The sequence below is a fragment of the Salmo salar genome, chromosome 08, assembly GCF_965601325.2.
Source record: "Salmo salar chromosome 08, fSalSal1, whole genome shotgun sequence".
In the NCBI taxonomy this organism is placed as follows: Eukaryota; Metazoa; Chordata; class Actinopteri; order Salmoniformes; family Salmonidae; genus Salmo; species Salmo salar.
The window spans coordinates 29,999,951-30,020,269 of NC_138298.1; the positions used below are offsets into that span (position 1 = coordinate 29,999,951).

The 20,319-nt window shown below is 38.3% G+C and overlaps 1 protein-coding gene across 2 annotated transcripts; it reads left to right on the plus strand.

The window, feature by feature from the left end:
* The first annotated feature begins 4,290 nt into the window (after positions 1 to 4,290).
* On the plus strand, positions 4,291 to 15,114 carry LOC106597144 (uncharacterized). 2 transcript variants are annotated; one of them, XM_082978574.1, is made up of 7 exons: positions 4,291 to 4,506; positions 8,238 to 8,404; positions 8,953 to 9,331; positions 9,470 to 9,528; positions 11,153 to 11,249; positions 13,250 to 13,302; positions 14,819 to 15,114. In XM_082978574.1, the coding sequence occupies exons 3-7, from the start codon at positions 9,022 to 9,024 to the stop codon at positions 14,942 to 14,944; spliced, it is 645 nt and encodes a 214-aa protein (XP_082834700.1). In that variant the 5' UTR covers positions 4,291 to 4,506; positions 8,238 to 8,404; positions 8,953 to 9,021; the 3' UTR covers positions 14,945 to 15,114. The 2 variants fall into 2 exon arrangements, with proteins under 2 accessions (XP_082834700.1, XP_082834698.1); XM_082978572.1 differs by lacking the exon at positions 8,238 to 8,404 and having other exon boundaries at positions 4,292 to 4,506; positions 14,819 to 15,112.
* Positions 15,115 to 20,319: the final 5,205 nt, after the last annotated feature.

Below are 20,319 nucleotides of genomic sequence, written 5' to 3' on the forward strand. Positions count from 1 at the left end.
TATGCTGATCCTCAACACAGAGGCCCCACAATGGTGAGTGCTTAGCCCCCTACTGTACTCCCTGTTCACCTATGACTACGCCTCCAACTCAATCTTCAAGTTTGCAGACAACACAACAGTAGTAGGCCTCCTTTTGAGAAATAGCACAACACACAAACCGTATGTAACCACATGTACTGCGTAAACATGTCATTGAATCATACACATCCAATATGTTACGTCATTGAGATTTCTTCAATTGTTTTTCTATATTAGTTTAAGTTTGAAATGACTTTGGCCAAACAACCCATTCAATCAGTAACTAAAGTATCAGAAACCCCCCCCAAGTTCTGTGCAAGTCCATTTGTAGTCAGTCAGGGGATTTCTTGTAAATCATACTCTCTCCTGCAGTTACATAGCAATACCTTGCTGATTCTTTTTTGATTTTTTTTTTACACAAGTTATAGTTTCAGTTTGAGTCACCTGAAATCCCCTGACAGACTAAAAGGGGGGGAGGGGTCTGAGCAAGTCAGTTTATAGTCAGTAAGGGGATTTCTGTAAATCATGCTCTCTGCTGCAGTTAAATAATGATACCTTTTTTTAAGGGGTAGATCAGCTTTCATATTGCAGATAGATTTTTACTTACATCAAGGGAATTGTTTGCATCATTTCCAATCCCCCATATCTTTTTGGTAAATAATACAGTATATATATATATGCATATATTTTCCTTTATTATTTTCCCCTAACCCTACCACCCCTCCCCTAATTGGATTAAACATAATAATTCAGAATGTTTTCAGACCAGGTTGGAGTTCCATAGCGATTGGGGCCACTTCATCTTCTCGTCTGGGATCCATAGCACATGGGGCAACTTCCTCTTCTCGTCCTACTGTTGCCCCAGATAACATATTGGGGGTCACAGGTCACAGGAAGTACAAAGACACTTCTTCAAACCAATAAACTAATATTCAGCAAAACCCTTTTCTCTACTTCCACTATGACTTTATAAGGCAAAACATCCCAGAGACTTAAGGCTTCATTCTACTTCTCCTTAATCACACAAAATATATTATTCACACAAACAGCAATTATCTACAATCTATCAATACATTATATATTATATATTATGGTCTTCATGACAGTAGAAGCTCTCATAACATATGAACTTTGTATTTCTCTCTTGTATCTGTTCTCGCTCTGCAGACAGATTTGTGTAACTGGTCTTGAGCTGACTCTCTGTCTCCCTCAAGTCACCCATCACTCCTTTATCTGAAGATCAGAAATAGCACAAAAAACATATGTAAACACGTGTACTACCTAAACATGTATTGAATCATACACATCCAATCTATGTTACTTTACTGAGTTTAATTCATATTTTTGCTATGTTAGTTTTTGGTTCAGTTTGAATCACCTGAAATCCCCTGACTGACTACAAAGAGGGGGGGAGGGGTCTGAGAAAGTCAGTTTCTAGTCAGTCAGGGGATTTCTTGTAAATCATACTCTCTGTTGCAGTTACATAACAATAGTTTACTGATTAAATGGGTTGTTTAGACAAGGTAATGTTAGTCATATCACATATCACTGGTCTTTAGCTGTATAAATCAATTCATTTTCATCAGGTTTTTGTCAATAACACTCATGAATGCAACTGTTAATGTCAAATACTTTTTTGTGTTTTAATTGTAGCCCTTATTGTCCTTAAAATAACATTTAAAAATTCTTAATTGTGGGGTAAATATAAGGGCGGGACATGCAGATAAATTAAAGTCAGATAATTGAAAAGCCAATTTTTGCTGGGATCTCTTGACTGATAGGGTTAATCATGTTCTGATGCTGTTGCCCTTGGTCTGAGATTACGCCCCACATCTCATGAATCAAGCCACGTACAAGGTTGTCCTGGAAGAAAACTTGCTTCCTTCTGCTCTGACAATGTTCCCCAACTCTGAGGATTGGTTTTTCAGGCAGGACAATGCTCCATGCTACACAGCCAGGACAATCAAGGTGTGGATGGAGAACCACCAGATCAAGACCCTGTCATGGCCAACCCAATCTCCAGACCAGAATGTGATCAAGAGGAAGATGGATGGTCACAAGCCATCAAACAAAGCCGAGCTGCTTGAATTTTTGCGCCATAAAGTCACCCAACATCAATGTGAAGACTGGTGGAGAGCATGCCAAGACGCATGAAAGCTGTGATTGAAAATCAGGATTATTCCACCAAATATTGATTTCTGAACTCTTCCTAAGTTAAAACATTAGTGTTGTGTTGTTTAAAAATGAATATGAACTTATTTTCTTTGTTATTCGAGGTCTGACAACACTGCATCTTTTTTTGTTATTTTGACCAGTTTTCATTTTCTGCAAATAAATGCTCTAAATGATAATATTTTTATTTGGAATTTGGGAGAAATGTTATCAGTAGTATATAGAATAAAACAAAAATGTTAATTTTACCCAAACACTTAGCTAGAAATAGTAAAACCAGAGAAACTGATCATTTTGCAGTGGTCTCTTCATTTTCTAATAACCGAAAGTGAGAGGTTGTAATCTGAATGAAGGGGAAAAGGCCATTCTTGAGCATGGGTTGAGACATTTGTACTAATCTGCTAGAAAACAAGTTGAGATATAAGTATAGCGTTTAAATGAGTTGTTTACACAGGGTAATCTTAGTTATATCAATGACTCATTGTCACTGTCTAATCGTGACATAAGGCATATATTATATTTGATATACATTATTAGACGTTATTCAGTATGAGATAGTAGAAGCTCTCATAAGATATGAAGATGTGCAGTCAGGTTGGTGTAACTGGGCTTGATCTGTTAGTTATAGTTTCAGTTTGAGTCACCTGAAATCCCCTGACAGACTAAAAGGGGGGGAGGGGTCTGAGCAAGTCAGTTTCTAGTCAGTGAGGGGATTTCTTGTAAATCAAACTCTCTCCTGCAGTTACATAGCAATTTGATCCCCTGCTGATTTTGTACGTTTGCCCACTTACAAAGAAATTATAAGTCTATAATTTTAATGGTTGGTTTATTTGAACAGTGCGAGACAGAATAACAACAAAAAAATCCAGAAAAACACATGTCAAAAATGTTATAAAATTATTTGCATTTTAATGAGGGAAATAAGTATTTGACCCCTCTGCAAAACATGACTTAGTACTTGGTGGCAAAACCCTTGTTGGCAATCACAGAGGTCAGACGTTTCTTGTAGTTGGCCACCAGGTAACAGTGATTGATTTACAGCAGCTATTGAATAATATTATACACCTTGTGTTGAATATGTGTGTTCTGACTGTCTGAATGTGTGCATTCATGCACGTGCGTGCGAGTGCCTTTCTCTCCAACGTCTAGATCAGAGTACCATTCTACCGAAATATATCGTCAGTCTTCTGACTATCATTAACAAACAGCAGAGAGTTCATGAATCAGCAGTGCAGAGAAAGTACAGATGAAGTTGGAAGTTTACATATACTTAGGTTTTTCAACCGCTCCACAAATTTCTTGTTAACAAACTATAGTTTTGGCAAGTCGGTTAGGACATCTACTGTAACTGGGCTTAATCTGTATATTGCTTTGGCGGACCTTGTTTTTTTGTTGTGACATTTGTCAATAAAACTCATGAATGCTGATTGTGTGTTATTATATTCAAGCAAATCTACCCCCGCCCATGCAACAGCATCCTAAAGTAATTTTCCACTGACCCTCTTTCTCCCTCAAGTCACCCATCACTAATTTAAAAAATAACACAAAACTTATGTAAACACGTGTACTACCTAAACATGTATTGAATCATACACATCCAATCTATGTTACTTTATTTTGTTTAATTCATATTTTTTCTGTTTTAGTTTCAGTTTGAGTCATCTGAAATCCCCTGACTGACTTGAAGGGGGATGGGTCGGCGCAAGTCAGTTTCTAGTCAGTCAGGGGAATTCTTGTAAATCATGCTCTGCTACAGTTAAATAATGATACTTTACTGATTAAATGGGTTGTTTAGACAAAGTAATCTTAGTCATATCACTGACTCATTGTCACTGACTCATCGTGACATATGGCATATATTATATTTTATATAGATTATTAGACATTATACAGTATGTGCCAGTAGAAGCTCTTATAAGATATGATCTTTGTATTTCTCACTTTGCATCTGATCTCTCTCTGCAGTCTTGTTGGCGTAACTGGTCTTTAGCTGTATAAATCAATTCATTTTTATCAAGTTGTTGTCAATAACACTCATGAATTCAACTGTTTATGTCAAATAGTTTTGTTTTCTAATTGTAGCCCTTGTTGCCCTGAAAAGAAAATGCTAAAATACTTCATTGTGAGGCTAAATATAAGGGCTGGACATGCAGATAAGTGAAAGTCAGATACTGATCTCGGGACTGATAGGGTTAATCATGTTCTGATGCTGTTGCTCTTGGTGTGAGATTACGCCCCACATCTCTATAAAACATCAGCTGAATCTCTACTTGTAGACATATGACTGTAGGTCCCCAACTCAGCAGGCAGGCAAAGGTAAAGACATCTATAACTGTACTATTTCAACACTAAACACATTGTTGTGTGTGCAAATACAAATGGCTATTTCTGGTATTTCCAGATTTACATATAAAAAGTGAATGTGAAACTTTGTGAGTTTCTTAAGACTGCATACGGTATGCACTTTATTTTATACAATGCCTTCTGTAATAAGTTGTATGAGTGATGAGATGTTTTTTATGTTCATTGTAACAAGACTAACTCATGCAAACGTGCAATTTCTAGATTATTAAAATCGTATAGGCAACACATGCAATATGATGTAGGCATTTTGTCCATTACTCAAATGAAACATATCAGGGACTAACATGGACTTCAAATATAATACAGATGATGCACTTCTAATGCTTATCTTAGTGTTAGATCACAATGTGTCCAGGTTGATGACATGACTTCTGACAAGCTCAAATTGATGTTATGGCGGCAATCAGTAGTTGAAACAATAACAAGGCGTCAATCCCCTTCCCTGTTTCGGTAAAAAGCAAGGTGATGGGGCAGGAGAATTGGAACCACTCTCAAATTCATAGACAGAGCTATGGATGCAAGGACAGACCATCAATGATATCAAAAGTTTTAACCATGTTTTGAGGCTATATAATTTGTTTACATTTACTTTGTTTATATTTTGGGTTTTGAAGGGGTATGACAGTTGAACTAAGCTCATGAGGCATTTCTAAGTTATATTCTTCAAGAATCAATGGGTACATATCATTCATTTATAAGTCCAAAAATGGATGTAGCAACTGCTGATTGCACCTTTAAATGCAAAGAAAGCTAAACAAATTGTGTTCTCAAGAACAAGAAAGCAACCTTCTACACTACCTCAGATGTTCGCTTTGTAACACAAGTCCATTTCTTGTTCTTGAGAATACCATTCGTTGTTCTTCCCTGCTCACACTAGATACACATGTAACGGGTGTCGTAAGGATTGGACCAAGGTGCAGCGGGAACGTGTATACTCCTCTTCTTTATTACATCAAAAGAAGGAAAAACAAACAAATCACGTATACAAAACAACGAACGACACTAAAACAGTCCTGTCAGGTGCACAGACACAAAACAGGAAACAACTACCCACAAACCCCCATAGCACAAACACCCCTATACATAGGACCTTCAATCAGAGGCAACGAGGAACAGCTGCCTCCAATTGAAGGTCAATCAACAAACCCTAAACATAGAAATAGAAAGACTAGACTGAACATAGAAATACACTAACATGGAACATAGACCAAAAACCCCGGAACACTCTAAACAAACACCCCTCTTACATAAGCACATAGACCAACAAACCCCGAGACACTAAACAAACACCCCCTGCCACGTCCTGACCAAACTACAATAACAAAAATACCCCTTTCTGATCAGGACGTGACAACACATTACCATGCTGCTTTAAGATTTGTAACCAACAACAGATATATCACCACTCTACCTAATATCAGTTAGCAGGAAGGCCAACCTAAACTGTAAGGCGATACACACACTGGTACATGTTTGTCTATAAGACCATTTTAGGGCAGCTGCCAATATAGTCAAATTTATTTTTATATAGCCCTTCGTACATCAGCTGATATTCTCAAAGTGCTGTACAGAAACCCAGCCTAAAACCCCAAACAGCAAGCAAAGCATGTGAAAGAAGCACGGTGGCTAGGAAAAACTCCCTAGGAAAAACTCCCTAGAAAGGCCAAAAACCTAGGAAGAAACCTAGAGAGGAACCAGGCTATGAGGGGTGGCCAGTCCTCTTCTGGCTGTGCAGGGTGGATATTATAACAGAACATGGTCAAAATGTTAAAATGTTCATAAATGACCAGCATGGTCAAATAATAATAATCATAGTAGTTGTCGAGGGTGCAACAAGCACGTCCGGTGAACAGGTCAGGGTTCCATAGCCGCAGGCAGAACAGTTGAAACTGGAGCAGCAGCACGGCCAGGTGGACTGGGGACAGCAAGGAGTCATCATACCAGGTAGTCCTGAGGCATGGTCCTAGGGCTCAGGTCCTCCGAGAGAAAGACAGAAAGAGAGAAAGAGAGAATTAGAGAGAGCATATTTAAATTCACACAGGACACCGGATAAGACAAGAGAAATACTCCAGATGTAACAGACTGACCCTAGCCCCCCGACACATAAACCACTGCAGCATAAATACTGGAGGCTGAGACAGGAGGGATCAAAAGACACTGTGGCCCCATCCGATGATACCCCCGGACAGGGCCAAATATAGTGTATTTAAGCACTTTACTCACCCTAAAGAGTCATGGGGAGAGTCATGGGGAGATTCTCAATTGCATACTCCTCGTGTCCTCTCTCCTCTCTCCTTGCCTCCTTCTCAAACCCCATTGGAAAAGCCAGAGTTCCCGCCCCTCTGACCTTCTCCACCAATGGGTTTTGAAAAGGAGGTGAGGAGAGAAGATGCAAGGAGTATGCAATTTGAGATTCTCCCATGTTCATTACCGTCTGAGATCACAGAATTGTATTTTATATAATGTTTCCAACTCAATAACTGAGTTTGTTAAGAGTGACTTTAGCTTTGATGCCCCATCATCTTGAAAGACTTTGGAAAAGTACTTATAACTCAATCATTTTATTTTGATTGATGGATTTAAATTCCAGATTGGAAGGTTGTTGACCACAGATTGCACATGTTTTTAAACCTGCTCTTTTAAACTCTCTTATACACTTGACACTGTTTTAACTTCCATTCATTATTGTTTTATGTTGTGTTGTGTCTCATGTGTATCTGTATGTATGCTAGATTCTTGGCCAGGGCTCACTTGAAAAAGATATGTAAATCTGAATGTAACTTTTCTGGTTAAATTAATGTCAAATAAAATAATGAATTCCATATTAGCAGACATGCATAAATATGACAGCCTCCATGCATTTACCACAAATGCCTAGTTAGCTAAATTTTCCATATCTACCTTGCTCTCCATTACTCTGTTTTGTATCTGCATTAGCAAAGGATGGATGATCTCTATTCTAGCCCCTAGATTATGGATGATCTCTATTCTAGCCCCTAGATTATGGATGATCTCTATTCTATCTCCTAGAGTATGGATGATCTCTATTCTAGCTCCTAGAGTATGGATGATCTCTATTCTAGCCCCTAGATTATGGATGATCTCTATTCTAGCTCCTAGATTATGGATGATCTCCATTCTAGCTCCTAGATTATGGATGATCTCTATTCTAGCTCCTAGATTATGGATGATCTCTATTCTATCTCCTAGATTATGGATGATCTCTATTCTAGCTCCTAGAGTATGGATGATCTCTATTCTAGCTCCTAGATTATGGATGATCTCTATTCTAGCTCCTAGATTATGGATGATCTCTATTCTAGCTCCTAGATTATGGATGATCTCTATTCTAGCCCCTAGAGTATGGATGATCTCTATTCTAGCTCCTAGAGTATGGATGTTCTCTATTCTAGCTCATAGAGTATGGATGATCTCTATTCTAGCTCCTAGAGTATGGATGATCTCTATTCTAGCTCCTAGATTATGGGGGATCTTTATTCTAGCTCCTAGAGTATTGATGATCTCTATTCTAGCTCCTAGATTAAGGATGATCTCTATTCTAGCTCCTAGATTATGGATGATCTCTATTGTAGCTCATAAAGTATGGATGATCTCTATTCTATCTCCTAGAGTATGGATGATCTCTATTCTATCTCCTAGAGTATTGATGATCTCTATTCTAGCTCCCAGAAGGCTGTGATTTTGGGCTCCTGAGTGGCGCAGCGGTCTAAGGCTCTGCATCTCAGTGCAAGAGGCGTCACGCAGTCCCTGGTTCAAATTCAGGCTGCATCACATCCGGCTGTGATTGGGCGGCGCACAATTGGCCCAGCGTCATCCAGGATTGGCGGGGGTAGGCCGTCATTGTAAATAAGAATTTGTTCTTAACTGACTTGCCTAGTTAAATTAAAACAAAATGTTTTTTTTATTTAAACCCAGAATATAGATTGTGCTGATTTATTGTCAAATTGAACCATGTTGTGCGCCGTTGTTAAAATAACTGTGATTATAGTGTTAAAACAATGACATCATATCTGTATTCTGACATCTTCATGCATGTTAGCCATTTTGAAGCCTGCACAATAAACACTTTATTGCCCTTTAACTGTGTATTGGATATGTCAAAGAATCTTTGGAAGACAATATGTTTTGCAATGTACCAAAAATGTTGCTAAACCTTCAGGGGCAATGCTATGTAGGTGATCTAGAGAATAAATACAAAACAATACCACTGACAGCCAGTGTAAGGAGACCAACATTTGACTAATTTGAGATCTGTTCTTAGTGTTGGTTGATCATCCACTCATTGTATTTTTTGTGAGAGAGTAAACCACTAACAATGTTGTTGTTTTTTACCTTACTTCGAGAAACTCTAAAAACTATATTATGTTTCCCTGCTAGACTTTAGAAGACTGTTACAGCCCGTCCATCTTTAGGTGGTGGGATTCCCCTCCTGGTGGACTTAAAGTGATGGAGAAGCCTGATGATGAGGGGTCACCAGGTGCAACAGGTGGTGAAGGGGATGGAAGAGACGCCACACCAGTTCACAGCACTGGTACTCCTGATGGCATTGCAGCACTAGGAGCTATGCTACAGGGCTTCATGTTGGTTCAACAGCAGCAACAGCAGTCAATGCAAACAATGCAGCAACAGATGCAGCAGCAGATCAGCCAGCTACAGGAGGAGGTGCAGAACGGAAAGACAAAGCAACTGTGTGTTGTGACCCCTCTGCCAGCAGCAAACCCAGACACTTTGACAAGACCAGCTCCTCAGTCCCTAGGCAAGTTGTTCATCATGCAGCTCTTTGAGGATGAAGACACAATTCACAACAATTAAAACAGTTCATAAGAAGTCTGCAAAACAACCACTTTCTGCATGTATGCTGATGTACAATACTTTAACTCACCCTCCATTCTAGGCCCACCAGAGGAGGTATTAGCTGAACACCTTGACAAGAAGGAGGGGGAAGCAGAGAGGGTAAGACACACTTACATAAGATAAGAAGAAAAGGTCCCGAGAAAGTACCACATGATGATGTCATCAACAGCTCTCTACATGTTTGTGAAATTCATAGTAACAGAAAGAACATAGGGTAATACTTTGTATTAACCATCAGTAATAAACCATGTATAAACAGAAAGAACATAGGGTAATACTTTGTATTAACAGTCAGTAATAAACCATGTATAAACAGAAAGAACATAGGGTAATACTTTGTATTAACAGTCAGTAATAAACCATGTATAAACAGAAAGAACATAGGGTAATACTTTGTATTAACAGTCAGTAATAAACCATGTATAAACAGAAAGAACATAGGGTAATACTTTGTATTAACAGTCAGTAATAAACCATGTATAAACAGAAAGAACATAGGGTAATACTTTGTATTAACAGTCAGTAATAAACCATGTATAAACAGAAAGAACATAGGGTAATACTTTGTATTAACAGTCAGTAATAAACCATGTATAAACAGAAAGAACATAGGGTAATACTTTGTATTAACAGTCAGTAATAAACCATGTATAAACAGAAAGAACATAGGGTAATACTTTGTATTAACAGTCAGTAATAAACCATGTATAAACAGAAAGAACATAGGGTAATACTTTGTATTAACAGTCAGTAATAAACCATGTATAAACAGAAAGAACAAAGGATAATACTTTGTATTAACAGTCAGTAATAAACCATGTATAAACAGAAAGAACATAGGGTAATACTTTGTATTAACCATCAGTAATAAACCATGTATAAACTGAAAGAACATAGGATAATACTTTGTATTAACAGTCAGTAATAAACCATGTATAAACAGAAAGAACATAGGGTAATACTTTGTATTAACAGTCAGTAATAAACCATGTATAAACAGAAAGAACATAGGGTAATACTTTGTATTAACAGTCAGTAATAAACCACGTATAGGGCATTTAGAAACAGTTTGCTCACCATGCATTAATCATTACCCCAACATTTGTAGATTATTTATATGAAGTGTTCGATATATTTCCTTTAGAAAACATGAGCTGGCGCACACCCAGATAAAAATATTTTATGTAGAGGTGCTGACTAACGGCCAATAAACTGTAAGCTATAAAAATAAATAAAGTCCCTGGAAGTTTATATATAGAGTGTGCTACTCTCTTTTTTATATAGCTTATATGATATATTTCCTTTAACATCTTGTGCGTATTATTTTACCATTGATATGTTCCAAGCCATTTTGACACCTTAAGGGGGCATCAGGTACAGCTGGAATGTCTACCAACGGCATGCCCATCCTTTAGTGAGAAATTGCACTGGTCGCTCAAAACATTTATAAAGAATAAACAGCAATCACTTTAGATGAGGGGCTCCAAAAGCACTTTACTAGTGATTAGTAAATGGTTAATCAACATGTGGGACTAATGACGACTAAATGGTGAATTCACTATTTAACAATTCCTTATCAATGGCTTATTACAGTGTTTACATATGTAGACACTGGTATGGTGCTGGATTTAATGAACATTTATTTAAAAAGTGGTGGAATTTCCCTTTTTATTTTCATTTTCAGCCTAACCAATGTAATGAATTGATTTAACTGTTTTGTTAGAAATCGGAAGAGGTCCAACAGCCTTTGTCCAAAGCCAATGATGAGACAAAACCAGAGACAGATGGCTCCTCAGGAGGAAACAGAGAAACAACCAGAGGTATTGTCTCCTGTTTTAAAGTTCTTTATACCAGCTCCTTTCATTGCCCTTACACATTATGTCTCCTAAATTACTCAAATGTAAATGTTGTCAATGTAATAACTCATCAAACTGTTGAAGTTGGCACAGTAATGGAACGTGATGTAGCTAGTAGTAGTAGTAGTAGTAGTAGCAGTAAAAGTAGTAGTAGTAGTAGTGGTAGAAGTAGTGGTAGTATCTCATTATACTAGTAGTAGTGGTATCAGTAGTAGTGGTATCTAATTATATAGTAGTAGTAGTAGTAGTAGTATCTAATTATATAGTAGTACTTGTATCTAATTATATATTAGTAGTAGTAGTAGCAGCAGTAGTAGTAGTAGCAGCAGCAGCAGTAGCATTAGAAGTAGTAGTAGCAGTAGTAGAAGTTGCAGTAGCAATAGTAGCAGCAGTCTCAGTAGTAGCAGTAGTATCAACAGTAGTTGTAGCAGCAGTAGTAGTAGCAGTAGTAGTGGCAGTAGTAGTAGTAGCAGTAGCAGTAGTAGCAGCAGTAGCATTAGAATAGAAGTTGCAGTAGTAGTAGTAGTAGCAGCAGTAGCAGTAGTAGAAGTAACAGTAGCAGTAGTAGAAGTAACAGTAGCAGTTGTATTAGTATCTTATTATATAGTAGTAGTATTAGTTGTAGTACTATTGGTATTACTAGTAGTATCTAATTATGTAGTAGTAGTTGTAGTAGTAGTATTTCATTATATAGTAGTAGTAGTAATAGTATCTAATTATATAGCAGTAGCAGTAGTAGTACTAGTAGTATATAATTAAATAGTAGTAGTAGTACTAGTAGTAATAGTATCTAATTATATAGTAGTAGTAGCAGTAGTAGATCATTATATAGTGGTAGTAGTAGTAATAGTATCGTATTATTATTATTATGTAGTAGTAATGTAGTAGTATCTAATTATATAGTAGTAGTGTCTAATTATATAGTAGTAGTAGTATATAATTATATAGTAGTAGTAGTAGTAGTAACTAATTAAATAGTAGTAGTAGTAGTAGTAGTAGTATTAGTTTATAATGATATAGTAGTAGTAGGAGGAGTATAGTAGTATCTAATTATATAGTGGTAGTAGTAGTAGTATTATAATTATGTAGTACTAGTAGTAATAGTAGTATTATAATTATGTAGTACTAGTAGTAGTAGTATTATATAATGATGTAGTAGTAGTATTAGTAGTCGCAGTAGTAACATTATCAAGTTATATAGTAGTAGTAGTAGTAGTAGTAGTACTAGTAGTTATATATATATATATATATATATATATATATATATATATATATATATATATATATATACACTAGTACTACTACTATATATATATATATATATAGTAGTAGTAGTATTAATAGTGGTATCTAATTAAGTAGTAGTAGTATTTTTTGCAAGTCGCACAGTGGTCTAAGGCGCCACTACAGACCCAGGTTCGATCCCAGACTGTGTCACAGCCGGCCGTGACCGGGAGATCACTGGGGCGATGCACAATTGGCCCAGCATCATCCGGGCCAGGGGAGGGTTTGGCCGGCTGGGATTTCCTTGTCATCGTGGTCTAGCGACTTCTTGTGGTGGGCCAGTAAGCTTACTCGGTCGTCAGTTGGACGGTGTTTCCTCCTACACATTGGTGTCGGCTTCCGGGTTAAGTGAGCAGTGCGTCAAGAAGCAGTGAGGACGCATGGCTCTTGACCTTCGCCTCTTTCGAGTCTGTAGGGGAGTTGAAGCGATGACACAAGATCGCAACTGTCAATTGGATATCATGAAAATGGAGGGAAAAAGTAGTATTTTTCATGAGAATGTGTTTGACTGGATCTGTGGGTGATATAATGGTGCAGGATTATATAGTTGACACATTATTAACTTACTTAGTGGTAAGCTAGTCATATTTTTTTTTTACTGGATCCGATCTCACTACATCTACCTTTCCCGTCTGAGATCCTGCCCTTATTAAAGTACTATATCTCAACCTCCATTCCAGGCCCAGCCGAGGTGTCAGGTCAACACGTTGTCAAAAAGGAGGAGGCAGAGAGGGTAATAGACACATTTACATGATTTCTATCCTCAGTGGTAATGCTGATCATGTTCCTATAATATGATATGTTTCTATGATATGTTTCTATAATATGATATGCTCAATGTTATATGAGGTTGAGTTCCAGCCCGTTTTGTACAGATGTAGGATCTTAATTTGTCCTATATTGTCCCAGCAAAATAATCCTGCAGCAACAGGATTTAACATTTAGTCCATAATGTTGCTTGATTGGTGGTTAGGCTGTTAGCTGGCCAAACGTAGGCTACATGAAAAGTGAAATACTATTAAAAGTGTCGGTGGGGGTTTTCAGTGAAATTATGTCAATCACGAAGCTCCTCTGCATTTCCTGCCGTACAGGAAAATTCTCAGCAACAAATATTTATCAAATTAAGATCCTACATCTGCATGTACATTTCCAACATAAGTTATGCAAAGTCAATAACAATAAAATATATATTGTAACTGTGTGGATCTTGTGAAATCACTAATTTGTGGATGTATTATTGACCGGAAGCCCGATCCAGAGATTTCAGCCCCATACCTTTCCAATCCAGAGAAGGGCTTGAAAGAAAAGACTCACCAGGGAGAACAGGGAGAACAAACGGTGGGTAATGACTAGGGTTGTAATGAGTAGGCTACTCTGAAAATATGTATTTCAATAAAATCCAAGATAGAATCCACTGTTGTGCTATCGCATTGCGTGATCTTGTTCCAATGAAATCTATTGGGCACAGTGCTTGATTTGGGAAGGAGCTCACTGGAACTGAGTACCGGCACCTCAAATTTTCTACTGTTTAAATTCCTGCACTTCTTACAGAATATTAGCTCAAATGTATTGTGGAGTTCCTGCACCTAAATATAAACAGTACTGGCCCTATAAATGAGTACCGGCACATATTTCAGTCCAAGTCAAGAACTGATTTCAAGAGATCTGGAATTTTATGGAGGTACACTTAGAAAAAGTGTAATAGTTTATTGTGGACCGTTTGGTGATGTTTTGGCTGCCGTTTTAGCACAGATATACTTTAATAATTTTTTATCTGTGTTACGATGGGAAAATAAAGGTACTGTTTTACCAGTAAAGTCACTTTCCTTTTTCCAAACGTATCACCGCTCCTACATGATGGTCACAACAGGCAATGACAGCCATAGTATGAATTCAGCCCAAACTAGGCATGTCAGACTAGGCATTAATGTGCCCTAATTCTAAATGGAAGCTATTGTGCTTTATCCTCAACAGACCAGAATTGAAGATTCAATGTCATAATGTCTTAAACATGTTAAGACGCAGCTTCCCTGTGGCTCAGTTGGTAGAGCGTGGTGTTTGCAACACCAGCATGGTGTGTGCAACGCCAGGGTTGTGGGTTTGATTCCCACGGGGGGCCAGTACAAAAAAATTAAAATGCATGAAATGTATGAAATGTATGCATTCACTACTGTAAGTCGCTCTGGATAAGAGTGTCTGCTAAATGACTAAAATGTAAAATGTTAACCTATGATTTCAACTTTTTATAGAAATGTGAAGCGGAAGAACCAGTGCCAAAAGCCATAGATGAGCCAAAACCAGAAGAAGGTTCCTCAAGAGAAAACATCAAAACAACCCAAGGTACCACAGCACACTACACATTCAATGATATATGATTTGGTAACACTGTCATTCAAAATTAATTAATAAGCATTTATAAACTATTTACAGGTTATAAGTATGTTTTATGTGTGCACTGTTCCAGCATGTATACAAATTATAAGCATCAGCTGGTTAGCTAGCTCTGTCTCATTGACCACCAAACATTGCTTACGCTAGCTAGCTAGTCACTTTATATATCTTTTTTTCTCAAAATATATGTTAGCTAGCCTCTCTGGGCTAGGTGGGACGTTTGCGTCCCACCCTAGTCAACAGCCAGTGGAATCCCGAGGCGCGATATTCAAATACCTTAGAAATGCTATTACTTCAATTTCTCAAACATATGACTATTTTACACCATTTTAAAGACAAGACTCTCGTTAACCTCTTACATCTAGATTTTCCGCTAGCGGAACACCTGCTCCAATATCCAATGATGGGCGTGGCGCGAAATACAAATTCCTCTAAAATCCGAAAACTTCCATTTTCAAACATATGACTATTTTACAGCATTTTAAAGACAAGACTCTCGTTAATCTAACCACACTGTCCGATTTCAAAAAGGATTTACAGCGAAAGCAAAACATTAGATTATGTCAGCAGAGTACCCAGCCAGAAATAATCAGACTACCCATTTTTCAAGCTAGCATATAATGTCACAAAAAACAAAACCACAGCTAAATGCAGCACTAACCTTTGATGATCTTCATCAGATGACAACCCTAGGACATTATGTTATACAATGCATGCATGTTTTGTTCAATCAAGTTCATATTTATATCAAAAACCAGCTTTTTTACATTAGCATGTGTCGTTCAGAACTAGCATACCCCCCGCAAACATCCGGTGAATTTACTAAATTACTCACGATAAACGTTCACAAAAAACATAACAATTATTTTAAGAATTATAAATACAGAACTCCTCTATGCACTCGATATGTCCGATTTTAAAATAGCTTTTCGGTCAAAGCACATTTTACAATATTCTCAGTAGATAGCCCGGCATCACAGGGCTAGCTATTTAGACACCCACCAAGTTTAGCACTCACCAAAATCAGATTTACTATTAGAAAAGTTTGATTACCTTTGATGTTCTTCGTCAGAATGCACTCCCAGGACTTCTACTTCAATAACAAATGTTGGTTTGGTCCCAAATAATCCATAGTTATGTCCAACAGCGGCGTTTTGTTTGTGCGTTCTAGACACTATCCGAATGGTAAATAAGGGTCGCTCGCATGGCACATTTCGTGACAAAAGATTTCTAAATATTTCATTACCGTACTTCAAAGCATGTCAACCGCTGTTTAAAATCAATTTTTATGCCATTTTTCTCGTAAAAAAGCGATAATATTCCGACCGGGAATCTGCAATTAGGTAAACAGACGAAAGAAAATAAATCACTGGGTCGACTCGGGCACGCGCCTAAGCCCTTTGTCCTCTGATAGACCACTTAGCAAAAGCGCTCGTGTGTTTCAGCCAGGGCTTTGAATTACGTCATTCAGCTTTTTCCCGGGCTCTGAGAGCCCATTGGAGCCATAGGAAGTGTCACGTAACAGCAGAGATCCTTTGTAATGGATAGAGATGACAAAGAAGGCCAAGAAATGGTCAGACAGGGTACTTCCTGTACAGAATCTTCTCAGGTTTTGGCCTGCCAAATGAGTTCTGTTATACTCACAGACACCATTCAAACAGTTTTAGAAACTTTGGAGTGTGTTCTATCCAAAGCTAATAATTATATGCATATTCTAGTTTCTGGGCAGGAGTAATAATCAGATTAAATCGGGTACTTTTTTATCCAGCCGTGAAAATACTGCCCCCTATCCATAACAGGTTAATCTAACCACACTGTCCAATTTCAAAAAGGATTTACAACGAAAGCAAAACATTAGATTATGTCAGCAGAGTACCCAGCCAGAAATAATCAGACACCCATTTTTCAAGCTAGCATATAATGTCACAAAAACCAAAACCACAGCTAAATGCAGCACTAACCTTTGATGAAAGCACATTTTGCAATATTCTGAGCAGATAATCCGGCCATCACAGGCTAGCTATTTTGACACCCACCAAGTTTGGTACTCACCAAACTCAGATTTACTATAAGAAAAATTGGATTACCTTTGCTGTTCTTCGTCAGAATGCACTCCCAGGACTTCTACTTCAACAACAAATGTTGGTTTGGTTCCAAATAATCCATAGTTATATCCAAATAGCGGCGTTTTGTTCGTGCGTTCAAGACACTATCCGAAGGGTGACGGGCCGGGCGCATATCGTGACAAAGAAATTCAAAATATTCCATTACCGTACTTCGAAGCATGTCAAACGCTGTTTAAAATCAATTTTTATGCGATTTTTCTCGTAAAATAGCGAAAATATTCAGACCGGGAGAAGTTGTTTTCGTTCAAAGACTCAAAGAAGAAAATGGACTCTTCACGTGCATGCGCGCGCCCGTCTCATTGTTCTCATATCGACCTCTTACCAAATGCGCTACTGTTTTTCAGCCAGTAACTGCAGAGTCATCATTCAACGTTCTGGCGCCTTCTGAGAGCCTATGGGAGCCTTAGAAAGTGTCACGTTACAGCAGAGATCCTCTGTTTTGGATAGAGATGACAAAGAAGGCCAAGAAATGGTCAGAGAGGGCACTTCATGTTTAGAATTTTCTCAGGTTTTGGCCTGCCATATGAGTTCTGTTATACTCACAGACACCATTCAAACAGTTTTAGAAACTTTAGGGTGTTTTCTATCCAAATCAAACAATTATATGCATATTCTAGTTACTGGGCAGGAGTAGTAACCAGATTAAATCGGGTACGTTTTTTATCCGGCCGTGCAAATACTGCCCCCGTATCCCCAACAGGCTAGCTAAGTTAGCAATGTTACGAATACATCTCCCATCTAATGTCGACATCCGCATACGATTTGAGAGCACTAGTTAGCTCCAAAGATGTTTATAGCTTTGTTTGCATTTTGACAGTGAATTTAGAGCCATTCAGTGTTTAGCTACACCACAAACATTATTTTACCAGGTTTAGGCTACAAACATACTTAAAATCACATGCGCCGAATACGAAAGTGAAGTGCTTACTTACAGTACAAGCCCTAACCAACAATGCATTTTTTTTAGGGGGAGGGGGGTAAAGTCACTTTCCTTTTTCCAAACGTATCACCTCTCCTATATGATGGTCACAACAGGGCAACAACTTCCTTAATGTGAATTTATCGAAGCTAGGCATGTGCCATAATTCTAAATGGAAGTTATTGTGCTTTATCCTCAACAGACCAGAATTGAATATATTGCAGATAGATTGAAGCTTCCATCAATGTAATTGTCTGCATCATTTCCAATCCCCCATATATTTTTTGTAAATATATATATGTATACATACATACATACATACATGCTGTACATACAAACACAAATATATACAGTACCAGTAAAAAGTTTGGACACACCTACTCATTCAAGGGTTTTTCTTTATTTTTACTATTTTGTACATTGTAGTGAAGACATCAAAACTATGAAATAACACATATGGAATCATGTAGTAACTAAAAAAAGCATTAAACAAATCAAAATATATTTTATATTTTAGATTGTTCAAAGTAGCCACCATTTGTCTTGATGACAGCTTTGCACACTCTTGGCATTCCCTCAACCAGCTTCATGAGGAATGCTTTTCCAATAGTATTGAAGGAGTTCCCACATATGCTGAGCACTTGTTGGCTGCTTTCCCTTCACTCTGTGGTCCAACTCATCCCAAACCATCTCAATTGGGTTGAGGTCGGGGGATTGCGGAGGCCAGGTCATCTGATGCAGCACTCCAGCACTCTCCTTGTTGGTCAAAAAGCCCTTACCAGCTTGGAGTTGTGTTTTGGGCCATTGCCCTTTAAAAAAAACAAATGATAGTCCCCCAAACCAGATGGGATGGCGTATGCCTGCAGAATGCTGTGGTAGCCATACTGGTTAAGTGTGCTTTGAATTCTAAATAAAGCACTGACAGTGTCACCAGCAAAGCGCCCCTACACCATCACACATCCTCCTCAATGCTTCATGGTGGGAACCACACATGCAGAGATCATCTGTTCACCTACTCTGCATCTCATGGTGGTTGCAAACAAAAATCAAATTTCGACTCATCAGACCAAAGGACAGATTTCCACCGGTCTAATGTCCATTGCTCGTGTTTCTTGGCCCAAGCAAGTCTCTTCTTATTATTGGTGTCCTTTAGTAATAGTTTCTTTGCAGCAATTTGACCATGAAGGCCTGATTCATGCAGTCTCCTCTGAACAGTTGATGTTGAGAGGTGTCTGTTACTTGAACTCTGTGAAGTATTTATTTGGGCTGCAATCTGAGGTGCAGTTAACTCTAACAACCGTATCCTCTGCAGCAGAGGCAACTCTGGGTCTTCCTTTCCTGTGGCGATCCTCATGAGAGCCAGTTCCATCTTAGCACTTGATGGTTTTTGCAACTGCACTTGAAGAAACTATCAAAATTCTTGACATTTTCTGGATTGACTGACCTTCATGTCTTAAAGTAATGATGGACTTTCATTTCTCTTTGCTTATTTGGGCTGTTCTTGCCATAATATGGACTTGGTCTTTTACCAGATAGGGCTATCTTCTGTATACCACCCCAACCTTGTGTCACGACTCCCACCGAAGGTGGCGCCCCCTCCTGCTCGGGTGGCGCTCGGCGGTCGTCATCACCGGCCTACTAGCTGCCACTGATTCCTTTTCTGTTTTCCCCCTTTCCTTTATTGTTTGCACCTGTCCGTAGCTGGGTTTATTAGCGGGGCTATATGAGCTAGCTGGCCCGCCTGCTCTTTGTGCGGGATTGTTTCCTCTGTGTGTTGCTTGGGTAAGCGCTGTCTGTATTTTGCGCTAGTGCATCGTGTTGCGCTCACTGTATTTTGTCCCCCGTGTTTGGGGCACTTTCATTTTGTGTGCGCTAAGTTCGCATGTTGGGTTGGCAGGTGTTTTGCTTTTGAGCATTAAAAGCTATAACCCTTCTCGCTGCTTCCTGCGTCTGTTTCCTCCTCCACTACGCCCGAACCTTACACCTTGTCACAACACAACTGATTGGCTCAAACACATTAAGTAGGAAAGAAATTCCACAAATTAAATTTTAACAAGGTACACCTGTTAATTCAAATGCATTCCAGGTGACTACCTCATGAAGCTGGTTGAGAGAATGCCAAGAGTGTGCAAGCTGTCATCAAGGCAAAGAGTGGCTACTTTGATGAATCTCAAATCTCAAATATATTTTGATTTGTTTGGCAATTTTTTGGTTACTACATGATTACATATGTGTTATTTCATAGTTTTGATGTCTTCACTATTATTCTACAATGTAGAAAATAGTAAATATAAAGAAAAAACATTCACTGAGT

Excerpts from the sequence above, each read along its gene's own strand:
- LOC106597144 (XM_082978572.1), top strand. The coding sequence starts at position 4,471 with ATGACTGTAGGTCCCCAACTCAGCAGGCAGGCAAAG. Across the intron at positions 4,507-8,952 it reads AACTCAGCAGGCAGGCAAAG|ACTTTAGAAGACTGTTACAG; the intron begins GTAAAGACATCT and ends TTTCCCTGCTAG. Across the intron at positions 11,250-13,249 it reads AAACAGAGAAACAACCAGAG|GCCCAGCCGAGGTGTCAGGT; the intron begins GTATTGTCTCCT and ends CCTCCATTCCAG.